The 22794-nt window shown below is 45.8% G+C and overlaps 1 protein-coding gene and 1 long non-coding RNA gene across 5 annotated transcripts in view; both read left to right on the top strand.

Annotated features, from left to right (window-relative positions):
• Prr5l (proline rich 5 like) overlaps window positions 1–22794 on the top strand; it is a 72046-nt gene that overhangs the window by 43831 nt on the left and 5421 nt on the right. For all 4 annotated transcript variants that reach the window (XM_048359943.1, XM_048359942.1, XM_048359945.1 and 1 more), the window contains 4 exons: window positions 2762–2819; window positions 7554–7645; window positions 11905–12042; window positions 19002–19128. In XM_048359943.1, coding sequence (XP_048215900.1) covers window positions 2762–2819; window positions 7554–7645; window positions 11905–12042; window positions 19002–19128 — 415 coding nt within the window. The remainder of the gene's footprint in view (window positions 1–2761; window positions 2820–7553; window positions 7646–11904; window positions 12043–19001; window positions 19129–22794) is intronic.
• On the top strand, window positions 14292–15506 carry LOC125361458. The gene is made up of 2 exons (XR_007212948.1): window positions 14292–15190; window positions 15411–15506. It is a non-coding gene; the product is annotated as an uncharacterized LOC125361458 (long non-coding RNA).

The following is a 22794-nucleotide window of genomic DNA, read 5'->3' on the forward strand; positions in this document are numbered from 1 at the left end:
TTTTCCTCCTTGTTTGCTGTACTGGAGGTTGAATTCAAGGTTTTGTCTTGCTGGACAAGTGCTCTACCATTTGAATCACACACCCCAGTCCTTTTGCTTTTTTTTTTTTTTTAAAGGTAGTGTCTCATTTCACTTGGGTTGGTCTCAAATCATAATCTTCCGACTCCACCTCCCAGGTAGTTGGGATTACAGGCATGTTTCACTATGCCTTAGCTCCCTAGTATTCTTAGTTACGCCTGTTCTTTTCTCTTCTGGGTCTCTCTCATCAGATTGGAAGATGCCTACTGCTGAGATGCATAAATTCCACCCCTCAAATATGCTCCCCTGCTTCTCTACTCACCCTCACTGCCTCCAGCCCACTCCTGACCTAGGATGACTTGGGTCTGCTCTTCCTGTGAAAGCTGGGTAGATGGGATATCTCTGTCTCTAGAGATCGCTGCTTGCATTTCTTCTTCACAGGCCTCATTTTTTCTGTTTACAGCTCATTTTTCTATGTCTTACCAAAAAATTCAGCTCTTTTTTTTGTTACTTCCAGATCCCTCTGCCACTTCATTAAAGTGCAATTTCATCCATGTCCAAGGTCACTATGGTGTGTGGGGGTGGGGAGATGAATCAAGTGCACCAGGCCCATGTCCAAGCCCCAAGTCATTTCCTAGGTAGCCGTTATCAGATGTCACTGTTGTTGGCTGGAAGCCTGGTGGCTGTGGAGCAGGGGAAATGGGGCAGGAGAAAAGCAGGGTCTTCTCCGTCTCTTCAACTCCATTGCTGGAAACATGTATGGAGAACATTCCAGAGGTGGGCATTTTCCAGGGATATGCAGAAGTGACAGCCTAGGAGAACAGACACTTCTAGAAGGTGTCTTTCTCCCTTCCTGCCTTCTTCCTCTTTTCTTCTTTCTTTTGGCTTCCTTTCTCTCTCCTTTCTTCCTTCTTCCTTCCCTCCTTCTCTGCTTCCCTCCCTCTCTCCTTCTCTCCCTCCTGTGTATCAAAACCTTTGTACCTGTAATGTCTCACATAGCCATGAGAGGGTTGCTGAGTCACTAGCAAATGTGTCCCATGCTGCCGGGGCAGGCCAGGCCAAGGATGGCCATTGTGCGCCTGGTCAAGATAATGCAGACACATGCCTAACCCTGACTGCCTGCACTATGACTAAGCCCCTCAATGCCACCCTGTCACCTCTCAGGTGTAGAGTGACATTGTGCTAGGACAGGAAGGGGGGGGGTCTGGGTGCAGTCCAGGTAACCATGGTGTGAAGACCAGGTGCCTGAAAACCTCTGGGGAGCGGGCCCCGAGAGAACAGGACCCCAAGGAAATGAGGCTTTGTCCCCCAGGACACAGATTCAATGATAGAAATGTTAGTCATTGAAGACAGGAACTGAAGAGTGTTAAACTCCAAGTGTGGGGCACTCCAGAGTGCTGGTCCCTGAGGTCAACCAGACAGGCCTTCGGTCTGTGATAAGAAATGTGTGGAGAGGGGCCAACCATCACTGATCTCTGAGCTTCTGTGACTCAGGAGGCTGCTTTGTGTCTTAGGGACCCCTGGACCCCTTTAAGGGAAGGATAGAGTCTGGATGAGAGAATAGCTCAGAAGGCACCAAAGGAGGGTGGGAAAAGCCACGTTTCTAGACCAAGAAGACAGCTCTGTCCCACCCCCCCCCCGCCCCCCATGTGCCAGTCTCTTCACTGACATGAGTAAGCAAAGAAACTACCAACCTGATAGGACCGAATCCGGTGACATGAAGGAACTGCCGCTGTGGCAGATGCAGGACACCATCCAACCTCCCACTGCTAGCTGGAGTGTTGAGAGGACTTAGCTTCATTTCATATCCTCACTGAAGGACACATGCTGCTATTGCTGCTGTTGAAGATTTTCTAAACAGTATCTTTCATGTGGGTATGAGAGACCCCAAATGCATCTGTTTTGTTTTGTTTTTTTGTTTTTTGTTTTTTTTTTGGCCAGTCCTGGGGCTTGAACTCAGGGCCTGAGCACTGTCCCTGGCTTCTTTTTGCTCAAGGCTAGCACTCTGCCACTTGAGCCACAGCGCCACTTCTGGCCGTTTTCTGTATATGTGGTGCTGGGGAATCGAACCCAGGGTTTCATGTATACGAGTCAAGCACTCTTGCCACTAGGCCATATTCCCAGCCCCCCCCCCCAATGCATCTGTTAATAAAAAAATCTCCAAATGAACTCCAAGAGATGGAAACAGGAGTATTTTACTGTTATTATGTTTAATGTACTAGGTGAATTTCCTTTGACTTACCCCCTGTGGTCACTGTATATGATTCTGGTACACTGGATATTGTATATATGCTTATCTGAACTGGGGAAGGGAAAGAAAAATGAAGGAGGGTGTAACAACTATGACAAGAAATGTACTCACTACCTTATTATGTAACTATACCCTCTCTGTACATCACCTTATCAATAAAATTTAATTTTAAAAAATCTCTGCATAACCTCCCATTACCTCAAGGGACCCTTTCCTCAAAGGGACACTGAGAATCAACAACAAATGAATCCTGTCAAACCTGTGCTCTGTTCCTTCCCTAGTCTGAGGGGTGGGGGTGGCATGTGATAGTTGGTCCCTGGCCATGGGGTAGTGGTCAGTGTTCTCTCAAGGCCTTGGCCTTCCAAGAGGACAAAGGAGCTGCTTGAGCTTATGGGCAGCAGGCCACACATCCGTGCCTAGAACTCTGCACTCTTGCCACTTGAAAATGGAGGAGTTGTTCAACCCGTGTGTTCTTTTGTTCTCTTTTGGCAGAACCAGCTTCTGGCGAAGGGGCTGTTCTTTGTGGAGGAGAAGGTCAAGCAGTGTGAAGGCAAGTATTCTGCACCCTGTGGATTAGGGCTTCTCTCTCTCTCTGTGACTCAGCCTCTCCGTGACTCAGCCTTTGATGTCTGCACAGTTGAGATGATTCTGTCCTAAAGTGCTAGGCTCCCAGTCTGTGAGTCAGCCCTGCCCACTGTGTCGCAACCATGAAGTCAGTCACTCAGGGCAAAGCCATGCAAATCAAATTGGGGTGGTTTCTTGGGGACCTCAGGATGGTATTTCCACTGTACTTCTTGATGGTCTCCTTGTCAGGTTTCACTATAGCCTAGATACTGCCATGCCTTTCTTGGTGATCAGCCCCAGGCTATTTCCTGTGGACCTTCCTCATACTTACTGGGCTCCTCATTTAGGGGACATTGGGATTTGCTCGCCCCTATTCCATGGGATCTGACCTGATAGACAAAGGGAAGTTTCCATGTGTTCTAAGATTTTTGGAATCTAATTGACAGGCTAGAAAGAAGCTTACTGCAGATGGGAGATGGTTGCATAGACCAGGACTGGCCAACTCGATAGCCCTACCAAAGGCTACTCTTGGTGACTGCCAATGTAGAACATGATCAGAGCTCACCAGCTACTTCCTGAGTGACTTTTAGCAAGTTAGTAGCTTCTCTGAATCTTAGTGGTTATCATTTTTAAAGTGATAAGATGGAGCAAGGTCTTATAGAGCGTGTAAGTCACATTGTTAGTGTAACATCATTCCTGGCACACAGTAGGTCTATATGCTGGCACCTGGATTTATTTTATTTTTTGCAGTAGTCTTTGCTTTCTTCTTCCTCTTTGTTCTGGTCATTCTCAGAGAGAAAGACCAGTGTGTAGGAAAGTAGGAGGATAACATAGAAGGAATATGAGAAACAGATACTGGAAAAAGTTCAAGGGCTTGGAATACAGCCAGTAACCCGCCCCCCCCCCCCCCCATCAGGCCTATGGAAGGACCAGGGCTAGAAGTTAACCTTTGCCTATCTGAGATTGTTTTGAGCTGTAGCTTTCTTCTCCCTACAATATCTCTGTGCTGTGATTTTGTATGGGTGAGGTTTTATGTGACGAGGTCTTTACTACTTAGCCCTAGCTGACCCTTCAACTCAGAGCCCTACTGCCTCAGACTCTGTCAAGCACCATTGCCAAGCTTTGGGCTGTGATTTTTTTATAAATACTCTTTATAAATACTCTTTATAAATACTCTTTATAAATACTCGTTAAACCAAAGCCTTTAATTATTTTGGAATTATAAAAAAGTGCACAGTACAAAATGTATAATTTTCGCTATGTCACAATTCAGTAGTTTACTGTTTTCCCATTTTTATATAAAAAAACTCCAGAAAAAATTTAAACTTACAGAACTTACTAGATACTTCCCTTTTCCCCCCTTATAGCCCCAGATAATTACTATTATGTTTTGTTTCCATAAATTTGACTATTGTCCTTCCATGACTGGCTTATTTCATTCACCATGATGTTGTCAAGTTCATCCGTGTAGGATTCCCCTGCATTTTTTAAGGCTGAATAATATTTCAGTGTATGAGTGCCCAATATTTCTTCCATTCATCTACCAAGGGAGGCCTTACTTTTAGGTGATTTGCTTAGATGAAGGACATTTGCATTTTGGAATTGGGTTGGTACACAGCTGTACAAAATACAGTACAGTATAAGAAGCACATATTTTGTGTGTAGGCCACTTGAGGAAACTAGCTGTATGACAAAAAAAAAATATTGGGTAAGATTGGAGATTCAAATGCTCTACAAGGGGGAAGTTGAGCATCTCTCACTCAATCTTCAGTTAAGTGACATATACAGTGAAGACTTAGAACCAGTCAGGGTGAGTAAAGGTCATGTAAACTTGTGTGATATGAGAGGCTCACAGTTTGGTTTATTTATCCAATTGCTGTGTCAGTGTATTGGGTTCTGTATGTTTCATATGTTCATACTTGTCATGGTGGCAGAGAGGACCGGACAGGTGGACCTTTGTGTCCAGTTGTCACAGTCTTGTGGGCAGAAGACATCATGTGGTTCTCAGTAAACTTTTCAAGAGTTTAGTGACCTTCACCTTGACCTTCAGGAGGTTCCTTGTACCTTCTTACTTATTTCTGGCAACTCAACTCCTGAGGTATATCACAAGACAGACATCTATCGTCCTCCATGCAAACCCCTTTCCTCTTTGCAGGGAGCTAAGTCCCTGACTCATGGGGCTGTTTTTCTGGAAGTGAAATTATCTGCTTCCTTTACCTCTTACTTTCCCAATGACTGCCCCTTGTGTGGGCCTTAGTCTCTCTGATGCTCATTTAGAAAGCCCTTCCCAAGCCTCCAGTATTCTCTGAAGTTTGTCCTAAGCAATTGGCTCAGTTTCCCAGGAGGAAGCAGTCACTGATTTGGTTATACTGTGGGCTACCTGGCTGCCCATGGTTCATCTCCACCCTGACACTGAAGCTGGCCAGGCCTGAGCAGGGCCTTCTTAGGTCCTTCCTTCTTAGGTCCTCATCAGGGCCTCTGCTGGTCTTTGTTGTAGATGGTTTAAGATAAGGACCATCAGCAAGGCCACTCATAGAGCTTTATCCCTTTGGGGGTATGTCCTCTAGATATTGGAGTTCACTTTGGATTTAAGAAATAGGATGACCTTACAGACTATTGGACCTTCCTGTCACTCTCCCCACTTTGGTGAAGGGGAACCCAGCATGTGCAAAAACCTCTACACTTACTACATCCCATTCATTCTAAAAATTCATCCTAAAAATGGATGTATACCCAGGCCCTGGTCACTCACACCTTTAATTCTAGCTATTGGAAAGTCCATGAGATTCTTATCTCTAGTTAGCTACTCAAAAGCCTGAAATGGATCTCTGGCTCAAGTGGTGAAGTGTAAGTCTTAAGCAAAAAGCTAAGGGATGGTGCCTAGGCTCTGAGTTCAGGCCCCAGTATTGGCTCATGTACGCACATGCTCATGCACACACACAACTGATATATTGATGTGTTAGTTGCTCTACTAACTACCAGAAACGTACTGTCCAAGAGGACTGATGGGGCATGTACATCATGGCTGTGCTAGTGGACAAAGCAGGGAGTAAAGGAAGCCATTGAGCAAGTGAGGAGAGCAGAGAGATCTGAGGATCTATACTGTTCCCCCTATCTTCCACCCCTTCCCCCTTCCATAGTCTGTAAGCCCATGGGCCTGTTAACAACTGCTCATACCCTTTTCCTCTTCTGTGCTCTTCTTATCCTTGAAGTTAATAGATGAGAGGCACTAACTGAGCCAAGATCTGCTCAGTGTTTTTGCCAAACACGTCTCTCGATGTCTTAATCTTGGCTGACCTAGTTTCTCTGCCTAGGATGAGCAAAGACAGCGCCCTGCCAGTGCCAATATCTGGGTCATTAACCAGTAGCTGCCCAGCAGGCTTCCCCTGCCTGCTCCTGTCTCCCTGCTCTTTCCCCCTCCGCAGGTGCCTGCTTCCTCTCAGGGCCCTCTGCTGGGCTGGACCACTTGTCTTCTTAGCTAGTAGGTGGCACTCAGCCAGAGCCTAGGCTTGCTTGTCCTGGGGATATGAGAAGGCACAAATATGGAGGTGAGTCCTGTGTTTTGGAGGTGACCTCTTCAGAGCACAATCCCCACCCAGTTACCGTAAAGCAGTGGGTGGAAGTGACAGTTTCCAGATCTTTCTATCTCTCCCCACTGACAGCTCAAACACCAAAACAGGGCACTGAATTAGGGGCTAAGGAAAAAAAAAGAGCAGAGCAAAACTGTGTACATGATCTTCTTGGATTGGGATGGTAAAGAGAGAAAGTTCTAGAATCCCAGCTCTGCCTTCAAGCAGTGTAGCCTTGGACCAATTACTTGGCTTCCCTGAGCTTATAAAATGTGGTAGCAGAGTCAGCCCGTGAGATGTCTTGTTTGTGATTTAACCCACTTTCTGATACTGTTATAAACATTTATGTGGTGATAACATTTTTTTGTGTAATTTTGTAGTTTCAGCTCTCCTTTCTGGGAGGTGGAGGTTGGGAGGAAGAAAGGCATATTTGCCTATTTCTTTTTTCCATTGCTATTAGAAAATCCCCAAGACTGGCCTCCTGATAAAGAATAGGGGTTTATTTAGGTTGTAGTTTGGGGTAGCCGAAAGTTCAAGATATGGTGGGCTATGTGTTTGGTCTCTGTAAGGGCTTCATGGTGAATGGTACCACAATGGTGGGCTATGCGTGAACGCAAGGGGCATGGCAAAGCAAGCAGCCAGACAGGAGTCAGGAGTCAGGCTCCTTCTTATAATAACCCCCTTTCTAGGGAATTAACCCTTCATTTCTTCCAATGACCACGACCCCAATGACTTAACCACCTTCCACTAGATCCCAATCCTTTAAAGGTGCTGGTATCTCTTATTAGTAACACACTGGGGACACCATTGAGAGATAAGCTGTGTCCAAACTTTGGCCTCACATGGACGTGCATTTTACTGTGGAAACTTTGTAGGTCTACTATCAGTGACAGGCTCCCCTCCCCTCAAACTTTGCTCTCTGAGTTTTGATGCTTTGTGAATCCTAATAAAACTAAGAATATTGAGAATTTCTGGTAGTCTTAGCCACCACTACACTGCTTTCCAGGCTTTAACAGCTCCTGGCTTCCTGTTTCTCACGTGGGCTATTTTACATTAGAGATGGAGCTGTCTGGTGGCCTCTTCCACAAGTAATGACAAATGTTTTTCTTTCTCTCTCCCCTCCCATCTTGACCCCACTCCTCCCCATGTAGGTGAAAATCGCATTGAGGTTCTGGCTGGCATCTGGGACCACTTCTTCACGGAGACCCTCCCCACCCTGCAGGCAATATTTTACCCCGTTCAGGTCAGTGGCCTCTGTGTCTGTCTCCTTCTTTAACCTTGATGAGCTGGAGCCGCCTGCCGAATGGGGGAGAGGCCCGGCCTCCAGTGGGTAAGGGACCAAAAAGTGTTCCGAAGGGCTCTCTTTTCTGTATTAAGCCCCTAAATTTCAAACGGAGAAGAAAGCCTGCATAACTGGCAATTTTAAGCTCTGATTACTTGCTTGGTTTTCAGTATGTTTTTATATTCTTGGAGTGGTTTGGTTTGGTTCTTTCTTTTCTGAAGTGGAGAAGATTGAAGAGGAGATTTTGCTTTCCCGCCCCTCCCTCTTTCTTCTCCAGTTTTCAAAACATAATTTAAAAGTTTTTGTTAGTGTATGTTAACTGTACAAAATAATGGGCTTCATTATGACTATGCTTTGGTCATATTCAACCCTCTTCATTACTCTCTTTTGTCCTCCTTATCACTGTTCCTCTTAAGCTCTTTGTGTGTGTGTGTGTGTGTGTGTGTGTGTGTGTGTGTGTGTGTGTGTGTGTGTGTGTATATGTGTGTATCACTCCTGGGATTTAAAATTGGGGCCTTGAACTTGCTAGGGCAGATGTTCTACTATTTGAGCCAGGTTCCCTACCAATTTTACTTTAGCTATTTTTCAAGTAATATTTGACAGTTCCTAACTGTTAGGTTTTTAAAGTAGGTAGCCGGTAAAGGAGAACGCCACGCGGTATTCAGGCAGGAGAAAAAGTTTATTACCGAACTGCTGGCCTGTGGCCAAGATGATCCATGGCTGGAGAGAAGGGAGAGAGAGAGCGACCCCCACCCAGCCCTGCCCTACATCTAGGGCAGGGGCAAGTGGTGTGGCCAGGTGGATTAGGATGTGACCTCAGGGAAAAGGGAGGTAACTGCCTCCAGGGCTACAGGTTACCCAGGTAACTGGGTGGAGACTTAATGAGGTGGGGGCATCTACATGGAGCCCTCAGGGGGAGGACCTAACACTAACCATCCTACTTAGCTGAACTCACCGGCATTCATCAGCATGCCTAGCTTATTGACAGAGATGTGTATTGTGTGTCTCATGAGCTTTTGGACCTGGCTGGTCTTAAACGTCCACCCTCCTGATTTTCACCCATCCACGTAGCTGGGATTACAAGAGTGAGCCACTCTGCTCAATGTGAAGCACAATTTTTAAGCAAATTGCTGTTGCCCTGAAATCCACAGAAAGGGTCATGATATTCCTTTCCCTCCATAAGGGATTCTGAAATCGAGCCACATGATGTAGTAGAAACAGGGCTAGGTGAAGAATCAGGATTGGGGGGTTGGGTTTGGGTAAAGTCACCTGGCTTCTGTTGAGTTCCATTTATCTCCTGTAAGATGAAGAATTTCTACCAGGCCAGAGTATTCCTCTTTCCTTCTAGGAGAGAGTGGGCTCTGTGTTCTCTGTCTCTGTCTCTGTCTCTCTCTCCCTCTCTCCTTCCCTCTCTCCCTCTTCCCCCCTCCCCACTAGGGAATTTATATTCTACTCTTCCCTTGGAGTTGAGGCTTCATTGTAATCAGGCTTTGCTGAAGTAGGAATACAATATGCAGAACAGGAGCCTGGCTATTAACAATGGTTGGAATTTCCCTGTACCCCAGGGCAGGGCCCTTAAGGACTATGTAGTCTGAATGGTGTTTTCAGGGGACTTAGAATTGCTTCAAACATAGCCCAGGTATTTTGCACCTGGGAGGCTAGGCTTACAGACCTCCTTTCTGGCTGCAGATCTGCCTCTCAGTTTCCAGCAGGTAGGAGCTCTGTCCTGCAGCCCACTCCCCTCTCATCCTATGCCAGGATTCCCCAGGACTCCCCTTTCCTTTCCACAATATTCACCCTCTGGCCAGCCATGGATCTTAGGAAGGCAAACTTGAGAAAAGAGTTGCCTGACTTAGCCAATAAACATACAGTATACTTCCTAAGTTATATTTGAATTTCAAAATAAACAACAAGCAGTGCAATGATGGGATCTATTTATTCTAAAGTAGATCTCAGATGTAACTGTGCATCTTCTACCTTGTCCCCCATGGAAGGGTGTGCACAGACCGGGATTTGTTAGGGCCATTTGGGCAGAGAAAGGGGAATGTGGAAACTGGGTAAATGCAGGCCCAGTACAGTGAGAGGTGGACAGTGAAGGGCTCTCTGATGCTCACACTCTGTCAGGATCCCTGTCATGTGAGTCTCAGGATGGTACTATTATGGTTTTCTTGAAAACTCAGACCTGGAAATAACTGATACTGCCCTGTTCAATCTCATCTTTCAACAACAGGCTTGAATTTCTCTTGTTCTTTGGTCTACTACAGCCTCCTCCCTGCTGGCTGCCTTCTCCATCAGCTTCCCAGGACATTTGCATATGCTAACCTGTTCTAGTCAGCTAGCTGAGATGGGTAAGGGGAAGAAGAATTTAGAATGTGTCATGGGAATACTGGGATGGGAAAGCCTGTAGCAAATGGCTACCAGGGTAGAGGGTCGCAGAAGGGGCTGGCTGCCTCCCTCTTCTTGTTCTTTGCTGACCTGGCCATGTATTCATGATTTCCTGGGATGTAGTACTCAGCTTTTCCTCTTTCTTTGGGCTTTGCCCAGAGGAACTGGATGAAATCTTGGGAACCATGCAGATGCATTTTCTACACCTTTTTCGATGGGAGAGTTTATGAGGAGATGCTCTGGGTGGTGACTATGCTTTCTTTTCTTGCCTAAAAGAAAGATGGAGAAGTCAATTCTGAATTAATATGAACTCCTTCTCTGATTCACTGGGAACTGAAGGGGTAGCGGGGCCTAATGACAAATCAGTGAATGGCTAGGATTTCAGGGGTGAGCTGCCAGCGCCCAGCTGGCTTGTTTCTTCACAGATGGCAACTTGATGCAAAATCTTGACATAGTGAAAGGGACCAGGGGCTCTCTAGGGCCTGTTTTGTTTTATAAGGCATTAACCCCACTTACAAGGGCTCCACACTTATGACCTGATCACCCCCTAAATGTCCCACATCTACAGCCCATCACCTTGGGGCTTGGGATTTGGACAAATGAATTTTTAAGAGGGGCCCAAACATTTAGATTGCAATGGTTATGAGCGATGTGTCTTGTTTCCATCTAAAATATTCAGAATCAGTCTGACAGAGCCTGATGCATGCCAGGTCTTGCATCTACTAGTTATTATTTTCATCTTTTTTTTTGCTTTTGAGTTATTTTATTTTTCTAATTAAAATTTTATTGGCAAATGATATACAGAGGGGGTGCAGTTACACAATAAGGTAGTGAGTACATTTCTTGTCATATTTATTACACCCTCCTTCATTTTTCTTTCCCTTCCATAGTTCAGGTAAGCATATATACAATATTCAGTGTACCAAAATCATATACAGTGACCACATGGGTATGCCAAAAGAAGTTCACATAGTACATTAAACATAACAACAACAATAAAATCCTCCTGTTTCCTTCTCTTATTATTTTCATATTTGACTCTCCCTTCTTCATCCTTCAAAACTCTTTCCACATACTTTTCCAATTATTTTTCTTCCTACATTTATTTGTATTTATATAGGAACCACACATCTTCTCTAAACCTCTAAGGTCTGATGTTTTCTTCTTCCTGGAAGATAATGGGTACAGAAATATTTGTTCAATATTGGTTCATTTTTTTTTAAAGTTAGGATGTATAGGAATCCTGAGCTAGTGAACTTCTTTACAATTGGGATTGCATTTTGTAAAATTTCCCTTTTGTTGGCAATGAGATGACAGAAAGATGAACAAAAATTCAGTGATTTTTCTAGGAAGAAATGAAAAAAAAACTTTATAGAAAGTTTAATGGCAAATGTAATTCTTTTTAAAATTATCTTTAGTTATAAAGGGGTTTCAATTCAACATGTCAGTTTGTGAATACAATGTATCTTGATCATTGTCACCCTAGAAAGGTTTCCATAAACTTGAAGAAACAGCCATGACTGAAGAAGTGACATTGATCTCTTTTGTTTTCCCCATTTTCCTTCTTCCTAACCATTCACAGGCTGACAAGCAGGGTCTGGAGCATGGAGCAGGTGGACCTTTTATTGTCTTTAGGCCATTTAAATATCTTGAGTCACCTTTATCTTAAAGCTCTAATTCCAGAGGACAGATCTCAGCCTCCCAAGGTCTTGAACCTGTCTGGTCCTGGCCCATCCTGGATGCTCTGTAAACACATATTGTCCTGAACTTTTTGTGGTGGGAGGCAGATCGGTCTAGTGCTTGCTGTTCACCCTCCCCTCATCTCTTCTCTCCAGGGACAAGAACTGACCATACGTCAGATCTCCTTGCTGGGTTTCCGAGACCTGGTCCTGCTGAAGGTAAAGCTGGGCGATTTGCTGCTGCCGCAGTCCAAGCTACCCTCATCCATTGTCCAGATGCTGCTGGTTCTACAGGTGAGGCCCTTGTGCAGGTCTGCCCCTACAGCCTAGGGAGGGAACCGAAGAGGAGGATGGTCATTGTAGAGTAAGTGGGAGAGACCATGACAGGCACCTTAGCTTTGTGTATGTTTCTTGGTTCACTTGTTTATCTGATGTGTATTCACTGAGCACCTGTTTGGTCCCTGGTACTGTGCTGGGTGCTGACATTGCAGTGAGGAGGGAAAGAAGGATGATCCTCTATTCCGGAAATAAATATGTCTCCAAATATGGCTGGAAGCCAAATGTCACAAGTATCAACAAAGAATCCACTTTAATCTAGCATGAGCCAGACCAGAAACTTACCATATGTCTCCCAGGGAGATGGGCTTCCTTGATGGATGAAGAAAGACCATGTCATTTTGCAAAGCCTAGGTGTTTATTCCCTTTTAAGCCTATAATATCTGGTTTTCTTTGTTTGTTTCTTTCTTTTTTCCTCTCTGATGCTGCCTCACCTGGCCTGGTTGTGTTGCTCTAGGACGTGGTTTTTCTTTGCCTACAGAATTGTGACCATTGCTTTGTTTTGTATCAGGCCAAACATGGCATGTCTCAGCTTGTATGTTTGCATCAAGAGACTACCCAGGATGGCTGCCTTCTGTGTCTCTTAACCCCAATTCTAAGCCAGTAATAAGAAATGATTTCATGCTTCTTAATCCCTGGCTGTTCCTCAAGCACGGACCAAGGACTTTAAATGTATTGCTTTCTTAAATAAGCCGAACAACCACCTTATGAGTTTGGCACTGTTGTTAGTCCATGTTACAGATGAGAAAACAAAAACCTATAAAGTTTACATACTTGCATGGAATCTCTTAGCTGGTAAAAGCTAGTTAGATTTAAAACTGTACCTATCTTAATCTCATTGTCTTACTGTGAACTAGGTGATATCCCTTTGCCCAGTCAATTGGAATCAAGGAGGACTAGCAGGGTCTTAGTTAATTCTGATAGGTGAAGTATACAGGTCTCTTTCCCAGCTTCTGCTTTGCATCAGGCTCATGGTGACCTCTTGCAGCCTTACAGCAAGAATGGTACATCAGACCTTGGGTCATTTGGGGCTGTTTTCTTTTGATTCTTTAAGCTGGGCCATCGTTCTGGGCTCTCTCCCTTTTTCCAATTCTCAGAGAAGAGGAAGGCATTGAGGTAGAGTATTACTGACTAGAATTAGAATGCCAGGCCAGCCTTGTTATGGCAGGAAAGAAGAAAGAACAGGGATAGAAATGTCTGTGTAGCTTCATCTTTCAGAAGCCTCACTTGGAGCTTGGCAGCCAAATACATAGTGTAAAAACTGAGCTGTTGAGGATTCTGGTTGTCAGAGTAGAAACATTGGGGTTCTAACATCCTGTTTTTATTTGTGTTTTGGATATAGTTGTTTCCTCTTTTTTTATTTGGAAGGAGAATTAATCTAGTTCTTCAGGTGAAGGGTTCTCACTGGTTAAACCCTCATTTAGTGATGTTGGAACAGGGAGATTGTTTCTTTTCTGTCAGTCATGGGGCTTGAACTCAGGGCTTGGGCGCTGTCTTTGAGCATTTTTGCTCAAGGCTAGCACTCCACTATTTTGAGCCACAGCACCACTTCTGGTTTCCTAAGTGGTTAATTGGAGATAAGAGTCTCAAAGACTTTTTTTTTTGCCTAGGATAGCTTTGAACCATGATCCTCTGATCTCAGCCTCCTGAGTAGCTAGGTTTATAGGCATGAGCCACCAGTGCCCAGCTAGAGGGACTGTTTCTACATAATGAAAAATAACAACTACATGGTAAGGTGCTAAGACAATCTGATAGCCATCATCCCTCAGAATTCCCCAGCTAGCCTAGGAGAACCATCTTCTATCCACTCCAATCCCAGCCCCAATTTGCTTTCTGTGGGGCAGCAGCAAACTCTATCCAGCTGATCTCAGGAAAGCAACTCAAGTCTGTAACTCCTCCCACCTCTTCAGCCAGACCTGGAATCTGATTTACCTGGCAGGATTGCCTTTGGCTGTGACAAAAGCAGGAACTTGCTGTTTGCTGTTCCCTCTCCTCAGAACACTCTGTCCTCTGGACTCCTAAATCTGCTTTCAGTCAAGGCAGATCCTTGTGCTTCCTGTTCACATTTGTGTCCTCTCACTTTGTTGCATAGTAGGCATTTATTAACCACCATTCAGTGAGTGACAGCACCAGCTAATGAGAGCTTGGACTGGACGCCAGATCACTGGCCTCAACTCTCTCTCTCTCTCTCTCTCTCTTTTTTCCATTTTATGATGAAATCTTAAGCCTCATGAATTTGTAAATGATCACAATGGGAAAAAAGCAAGGCTGCATTTGAAAAGATGTGGCTAACACTCAACGAAATGTGCTTTGCCCTCACATTTGCTATCTTGATCCTTGCCATAGCTCTCTATGGTATTCTGATGGGAGAGAAGTAGATCTGAGGTTACAGAGCTCCTGAGTTCACTGGGTCTCTCTTGCAGGTCACTAGGCTATACACAGTAGCCCCTATGAGGCATGTTGCCTGGCCTTCATCTCCGGCCCATGAGTGGTCGCAATCCCATCTCTGCCTCAGACACTGTTTTCCCCACCATCCCTGCCCCTCACTTCCAGTGGCTACCTTACCTGTATTCACCAGTAGATTAAGCTAAGGTAGGTGCCACAGTCTCATTTACCAGTTTCCTGTACTAAGCTGGGTACTAGAGGTGAGGGGTCCTGTTGCAGTAGTACACCACTGCTCGTAATGAAGCCCCTCCTGCTGCCTGTACCTAAAGGTGGAAACTTAATGGTAAGACTAAACAAAAGAACCAACAAGGCAGCACAGAAGACATAAACTAATGGGGATATTAAAATAACAAATCCTCAGCAAAGCAAGATAGCACACAGTATTTCTTGAGGGAATACATGCAAGATACTTCCTCAAGCCTGGAAGGTCTAGAGATGAGGACAATGCCTGGGAGACCTGCCGAGTGCGTTTCCTATCAGTGAACTTCATTTTATCTGCAGTCCTGGGAAAAGAACCCAGGGCCCTAAGCATCCCTGACAAGGGCTCTGCCACTGGGCTTATATCCCCTTTCCCCAGTGAATGTTAAAATAAGGTCAAGGGCTTTTCTGTAGGCTGCCTCTTCTCATGAGCTAGCTCACGGCACCTCAGGCATATGACTGAGTCTCATTTCTTTTTTTTTTTTTTGGCCAGTCCTGGGCCTTGGACTCAGGGCCTGAGCACTGTCCCTGGCTTCTTCCCGCTGAAGGCTAGCACTCTGCCACTTGAGCCACAGCGCCGCTTCTGGCCGTTTTCTGTATATGTGGTGCTGGGGAATCGAACCTAGGGCCTCGTGTATCCGAGGCAGGCACTCTTGCCACTAGGCTATATCCCCAGCCTCGAGTCTCATTTCTTACAAGAGCGAAGTATGTATGGCAGTAGAGTAGAGGTATGGTACAATGGATCTGGTTTGTCTCCGTAGGGAACAAAAAGGCAAAAACAAACAACAAAAAAAAATCACATAAGGTACATTGTTGAAGAATACAAACTATTACATCAACTTCAAAAAGGGGGGGCATTTTAAACAGTTTACTTGCACAATGATGAAGTAGATGATTTATAAATACATAAATATCCATGCATACTTTTGCAGCAATAGCTATGGGAGGAATGCAGACTTTTAAAGGCCCATGTAGACTGATTCCTTCTCATCCCAACTTCTACGTTGGCAATACGAGGAATCGTGAGAGCTGCCGCGCCGCGCTCAATCACCCAGCCTTCTCTCTCTGCCTGCTGCCAGTGATGGGAAGGTGATAAATCTTCTGCCTTAGCTTTGATGCTTTTTCATTAATTCACTTCTGGTTGTAAATTCTGGCAGATCTTCCACTTCAATCCCATCAGCCATTTCCATCACCTTGTCTAGAAGGTCTTTATTATAACTGCAGCCCAGGAAGAGGTGGTTGGCCCAGATCATGGAGAGGGACGGCAACTGGTCCAGGCGGCTGCCACCGTAGGGCGGGTCACAGTAGTCGGGCAGGTGGCGCAGGATAAATTCCATGCGGGCCTTCCATTGCCTCTTGCTCTCCGAGTAGGAGCAGAACTGCTCAGCGAAGCCAGCCGCCTGCTGCACAGGGGTACTCTCTCTCTATAGAGAAATACAGTGAAGCTCCATGCTTCTGGAAAATTCCTGGAGAGAAGCAAAGATAAGTCCTCCTGTGACTATTCCATTGTTTGCCCATGTCAAGCTGAGTTGGATGTTCGGGCCTTGGCTAACTCGCTGAAGATCACATAGAGATTTGTATAGAGCTGGGCTATTCAGCCACCCATCAGCCCTGGTTCTTTCTACTCTCTGCTCAGCCTTTGTGGCCACAGCTAACTTCTTTTGTGTTGCTTCCTAGGAACTAGATATACCCTAAATCTAACAGCATAATTTCTGTCAGGTGTCCTGCAAACAGGTCTCCTGGCCATGTTCTTTCTCACTCAGGAGATATGGAGCCTGTGCTGGGAGGTGACAGTGATGAATATAGACCTTACCCTAGCCTAAGTCCTTCTCCAGCAGCAGGTGTACCTGCCTGTTAATCTGAATGGAAAAAGCAGGTTGGCCCTGCCCTTGGGGCCATTCCTGCCTTGGGATAGTCCAACGTCTATACTTAGACCTGTCCATTCTCTCCAGGGTCATGAGACATGGGGCCAGTTTTTCCAAATGACCTGACTCTGGCACAGAGAAAAGATCCTTTTTCCAGTCTTCTACTGTCCACTTTTCATTTCCTTTCCAAAGTATTTTTGAAGCAACTCCTATCTTCCTAAGATACAAGAGGTCCTCCCACCGTTGCAGAGAGCTTCTGTCCTCAGGATGTCTCAGTAAGAGGTAGATCCGGAAACTAGAATCATTGAGGCCAACCCATCCTCACTCACTCAACTGTGTGTGTGTGTGTGTGTGTGTGTGTGTGTGTGTGTGAGAGAGAGAGAGAGAGAGAGAAAGAGAGAGAGAGAAAGAGAGAGAGCATGCACATACGCGTGTTAATACTGATCCTTGAACTCAGGGCCTTGTGCTCTCACTTGACCCTTTCTGTTCAAGGCTGGTATTCTACCACTTGAGCTACATCTCCACTTCTGACTGTCTACTGCTTAGTTGGAGATAAGAGTTGCACCGACTTTTCTATCCAGCTGGCTTTGAACCTTGATCTTCACATTTCAGCTGCTGCCTGAATAAATAGGATTACAGGAGTGAGCTACCAGCTCCTGGCTGACTCTGTCTTCTTAATGTTTTTTTAAACAAAGGGGCCTTACATCTTCATTTTGCTCTGGGTCCATGAAGATTTCACAAATGTTATTACCAGTGTTGAAGCCAAGCAGAGGGACAGGACAGAGCCATCTCGGAGAGCTCTGTGAAAGCCAAGTTCTCAAGGGCTGAGTTCCTGGGAAACCATACAGTGCCAGGTTATGTGCCCATTATCCATTTCCTTCTACCTTTCACCACTTTTCCAATTCCTATAACCGTTCCTTATTTAGTGCTTATGGATTATGGGGAGGAAGTTTAGAGGGAGACCCTAGGTAAGATTTATCAAGGGCCAAAATCAAAAGAAAAAAGATTTCCTGGGCTTTGAAAATCTAGTCAAGGTAGTTTTGTGGTTGAAACTGCTCTTGCTGCTTTGAGGTATGGTGTGGTTTCATGAGAGCATAAATTAGGCCCTGCTTTTTTCTTTTCACCACTGACTGGAGGACTCCCAGTTCAGGCAGAATTCTGTATGGACCACTTCTGGTTTTCTTGGTGCTTAGTTGGAGATAACAAGTCTCATGGAACATCCTACTCGGGGTGGTTTTGAACTGCAATCCTTGGATCTGAGCCTCCAGAGTAGGTAGGAGGATTACAGGCAAGAGCCTGAACCATCACCTAGCTTTCTTTTTATTTTTCTTTCTGATGCCAGTTTTTTGTATGCTTTAGTGCAGTGTGAGTGGAACTGGGGCAGAGGACATAGAGAGCCACCATGCTACCTACCCCCACCTCCCATCACTGCCATAAAGTGCCAGGCAGCCCACTGGTATTCTGGCCACTCGCTTTCTCTGTATCTCTTCTTTTCCATGCCTGTTTCAGCCCTAGCCTGTGCCTAACAGCTTCTCTTCCTCCTATGCTTCTTTGCAGCACTTTGGGGCACCCATACTCCTGAGCAAACCTAAGTTCCTTCTCTGTGAATCATCCAAGAAAGACCAAAGAAGAGCTTGTTTCTTCAGAAGCTGTGTCCCACAGGGATCCTTGACGGGCAGGAATTTTCTTTTCCCTGTCTCCTTACTCAACAAGCTTCTCCAGCCCTAAAACACCTCAGCGTCGTGCAGAGCTTTTACCTTTTAAGTGAAGGCACTTTTGTTTTTAGACTGAATACAACCCCCATAGAGCCTGGTTGGGCTCCTGCTGATGCCTGGACCCTGGCCACATGGTTCCTGTGTCCTTGCAGCCCTTATGCATAGCATTCCTTTAACTCTATTCCACTAAGAAGCTGCATTCCCAAGGCACCTGTCAGTTTTCTAGGGCATAGTATTACAGGCTTCTTTTCTTTCTTGGCTGTTGGGACCATTCATTGTGGTTAGTGTTTACCCACAGGCTTAATTTTGAGGGCTCCTGTCATGCTGAGCTTTTGAAGTGGCTCATCACTGTGCCACTGAAAGCCTACTACAGCTTAAAGCAATGCTCTTCTGCTCCCCTGAGCCAGAGCTTGGGATGAGTTAAGGATGTTTGTCCTTTACTGTCTGTGTTGGGCTGGGCAAGCTACTTAAGCTCACTGGCTCTTTATCTCCCATCTGTAGAAGGAAGACCAGCAAAGAACCTCTGTCCCTTGCTTGATGGTCTACGTGTGAAGTGCTGAAATAACATTTATGCCCATGTGCCTAAGGCTGCCCTGCCTTGTACACACAGAAGGGCAATCTGCATGTGTTGATATGGACTTTCTATGGTAGCAACTTTCTCTGACATACGTGCATCTTCCTTGTTCATTTGCAGAGTGTTCATGAGCCCACAGGCCCCAGTGAGGGCTACCTGCAACTGGAAGAGCTGGTGAAGCAAGTTGTTTCTCCCTTCCTCAGCCTCAGCGGGGACCGTGGCTGCTCAGGCCCTATGTACATGCTGGGTAAGGGGTGAAGCTCTTTAGGTCACCAGGAGCCACGTGCCTAATGATATCTGTTATGTGGTGCTGCACAGTTCTCTTGGGATGTGGCCAGTGCAATTCTGTACGTGTTAATCACTCACATTTTAGCCAGGGTCACAGTAACTCTCTCCCTATCCTTCTGGGTCAATTCCCCTTCAGAGACTGAATCCCTGATCTCTGCAGTGGGACCTGTCTCTCTCACATCTTTGATCAGTGGCTTTGATCTTTCTTATGTGTCCAGGACATTAGTTTGATCTTCCTTATGAGCTCAGGACATGAGTACTTTTTTTTTTCTGTATCTAAGAGCACAAACTCTGCATTATTATACCCTCCCCTGGCCTGAGTGGACAGCCTGCCATCGTGGATTTCTTTGAAAGCAGCTCAAAGTGTGAAGCTAGCTTGACGCTTATATACCACCAGATCTTATGGAGCTTCTGCTCCAACCTACCCCCACTCCATTGTTGTGAGTGCTGTTGTGGACTTTGCTGAAGAAGTAGAAAATGGGCTCCTAGATTTGGGGACAAATCCTGCTGGGTCCTTTTTTGGTGTCTGTGAAGCTACATCGGTATCAGGCTCTGTACAAGGTCAATGTGAAATCTAGACATAAGTCAGACCTACTTCTTCTGTGGGTGAGACCACATCACTGGGGCTCAGTAGAAACAGCTGGGCAGCACAGCATAAGATCATATGAAATAGTTCTCAGCAAAGCCACAGTCTCGGTAGGAGCAGCCATGGAGTGAGGCTTATAATAAAAATATTCTCTAGTTTTTGCCTGAAATGGCAGCTGTCAGAATGGAGTGACCTGGTCAGATTCTAGCCCTACCTGGCATAGAGAAGGCACTCAAAAAATACATGCTAGGTGGACAGCAAGCCACTGTACCTTGAGACACTACAGGATTTAGACTCTCTTGCCTCTCTTTTCATTGTAATGGCTTCAAATCCTGTGGGTTATGGAGTAGCTTCCAGAATGGTGTCTTCCCTTCTGGGGCCTCTCTTCTTGCAGAAAAAGCCAGGCCTCTTCCTGGCAGCATTCCTGGCCTTGACTGTATTTCTAGAGAAACACTAGCTTAACCTCAACCACCACAGACAGGAGGGTATCGGCCCCAGCCTGCTGCCTGCCAGTTCTTCCCCTCCCTTGCTCTCAATTTCTTCACTGGAGCTGGAAAGAACAAGAGTTGAAATGATACTGAAGGAAAATAGTTGCCTGCCTTCCCTGGCCCTGGACCATATTGCTGTGGACTCCCTGGAGCCTAACTTCCTGCTCCTGGCTCAGCCCACCAGGTTTCTGGGATAGGAGGATGCCATTGGGTTAGTTGGGCCATGGCAGGGATTCAACTATCAACTGGGCCTAATACTAGTGTAGGGTAAGAAAAACTTGTTTTTCCTTTAACTCTCTTGGATAAAACAGAGCCTATAACAGATTAACAAGACAAAAACACACACACACACACAAAAACCAACAAACAACGACCAAGTGAATTGACACATATAATTCATAGACATCTGGGAGACATCAAGGGAACAAGTAGTGTTCAATAAGTACCTCTAAATTCCAGCTTATTTCAACACAAAATAAGAAGTGACAAGACAAAGGACAATAACTTTGAAACTCTAAGGACCTGTGGAAAGGCAAGAAAATAGCAAGTAGTGGCTTCTTAGTAAAGCTTGTCAGTAGAGACTCTTAGTACTGCCTCCAGGTGACAAGGCCTAAAGTTGTCTTGAATGATTAACCATTTTCCTCCTGGTAGAAACGCGACAGATACTTGTCTCTTTATAAATCTATGTTCTACTTTTTTTTCACTTAAATGGGAAGATAGTACTGAGAGTCCCACGGAAATCTACTTCTTAATCACCTTCACTTCCAAGTGGTAGTATTGTCTTGCACATAAGGAACATGGTAGATTTAGAAGTTTGTTCAGTGAAGACTCACTCTAAGAGGAGGTACTTCTGAGTTCTAGCTAAAATATGAGTACTATCCATTTTTGTCAAGTCTTTATTAGAACCAAGGACAGTCCTTGCCTTTAGAGTTATCTCAGTAGGGACAGAGAGGGAGGGACATTACTCTTCTTTGAAGAACTTCTAAATGATTATTTTATCAAATGCATCCTGAGACCCCATCCCAAGTACCTTGTGAGGTTTTGCAGCTCTTTATCTGTGAATAAACCACACCCGTCCCTTCCTTCTAGGGCCCATGGCCCAAATGAGGAGGTCACAAATACGGTGCCTCATCCTGTTCTAATCTGAGCTCTGAGGGGAAGCACAGGGGAAACCACAGCAGGGACTTCATCTGGACCAGGAAATCCGCAAAGTTCCCTGGAGGAAGTGAGGTCTGTAGAGAGAACTCTTGGATGAATAGGAGTTGCCTGAGTAAACAGGGAGGGAACACTATCCTAGCAAAGGCAGAACATTTGACAGTAAATTAAAAAATAAAAAGAACAAAAACTGCATCCCCAGTACAATGGCTCACAGATTCCCTCAGATCTTCCCTCCCTCCCAAGCAAACACCAGGCTGTTGGATTTCACTCCTAGAAATCCCCAGCTTCCCACAGACATCCTTTTCTGTGTCCTTGGGTGGCCCTTCTTTAGAGAGGGGCGCCCTGTTTCAGGACACTGTGACTTCTCTGCATGACAAGTAGGCCTCTGGGTCTTTTCAAGGCCCAGGATGGGGAGAAGCTGTGGGCTTGGATGGAGGGGCCATAATGACTGCTCAAAGGCCTGGGAACCAGTCCCCAACAAAGGGCAAAGGACAGTCTTATTAAGGCTTTGCTGCTTTTGAGATCTGAAAAGAGCTGTGGCCATTGTTGGCTGCAGGGCAGGCTGGGCGATGAATGTCCAAGCTCAGTAGGGTATCTGTGAGGAAGAAATAAAGGCTGCCCATGGCTCTACCCTTTGTGAAATTCTAGAAGAAAAGGGATATGTGGCTTGGCTGTAGGCGCCAGCTAAGGTAGCATCCTTCCCTGTGAGAGAGATGGTCTGTAGGTCCCAGGGGGAGTCAGGTACCCCAGGATGATCTGTCCTTTCTTAGCAGATTCCCTTTCCCCTGCCATGGCTCTGCTTTTGCTGCTGCAAAGAAAAGGGGGGGAAGGGTAGAGGCTAAGCAAGAAGCTAGTGTGGGTAGCTGCCTGTCAGTCCAACCTTGCCTTTGGTTTCCAGGCCCCCCAGGGGCCCAGCAGGGATGAATAAAGCTCAACCTGTCTGACCTTCACTTGGCTGAAGTCTGGCTTTGGAAGCTGTTTGCCAGGGGACTTGACACAGCTATGTGGTCCCTGGGGTTTCTGCCCTGCCTGCCCATACCTAGCTGGGAAGGAGAACATTTCAGAAAGCAAAAGGAAGAGCCATAAGGCCTCTCTCAAAAAGCATTGAAGGGTGAGGGAGGCAGAAGCAGTGTGTGAGGAATGGGGCTTTGAGAACTAACTACAGAGGCCTAGAATCAGTGACTTAGCTTCTCTGAGCTGCAGAGGGCTGAACACTGAGGTCCTGATCTTCCTTGGGGGTGCTGCAGGAGGAAGAAAGTGCTCTGCCTTAGGGCAGGGCCAGTTGGCATTGCTACTTGCTGGGTGACAGCTCCTAGCTAGTGGTGGCCTGACTCACAGAGAATCATTCCAGGTGGGAGATTGTGTGTGCTTCCCACTCTCCATCTCCTGGACC

This window comes from Perognathus longimembris, chromosome 13 (genome assembly GCF_023159225.1).
Source record: "Perognathus longimembris pacificus isolate PPM17 chromosome 13, ASM2315922v1, whole genome shotgun sequence".
Classification (NCBI taxonomy): domain Eukaryota; kingdom Metazoa; phylum Chordata; class Mammalia; order Rodentia; family Heteromyidae; genus Perognathus; species Perognathus longimembris.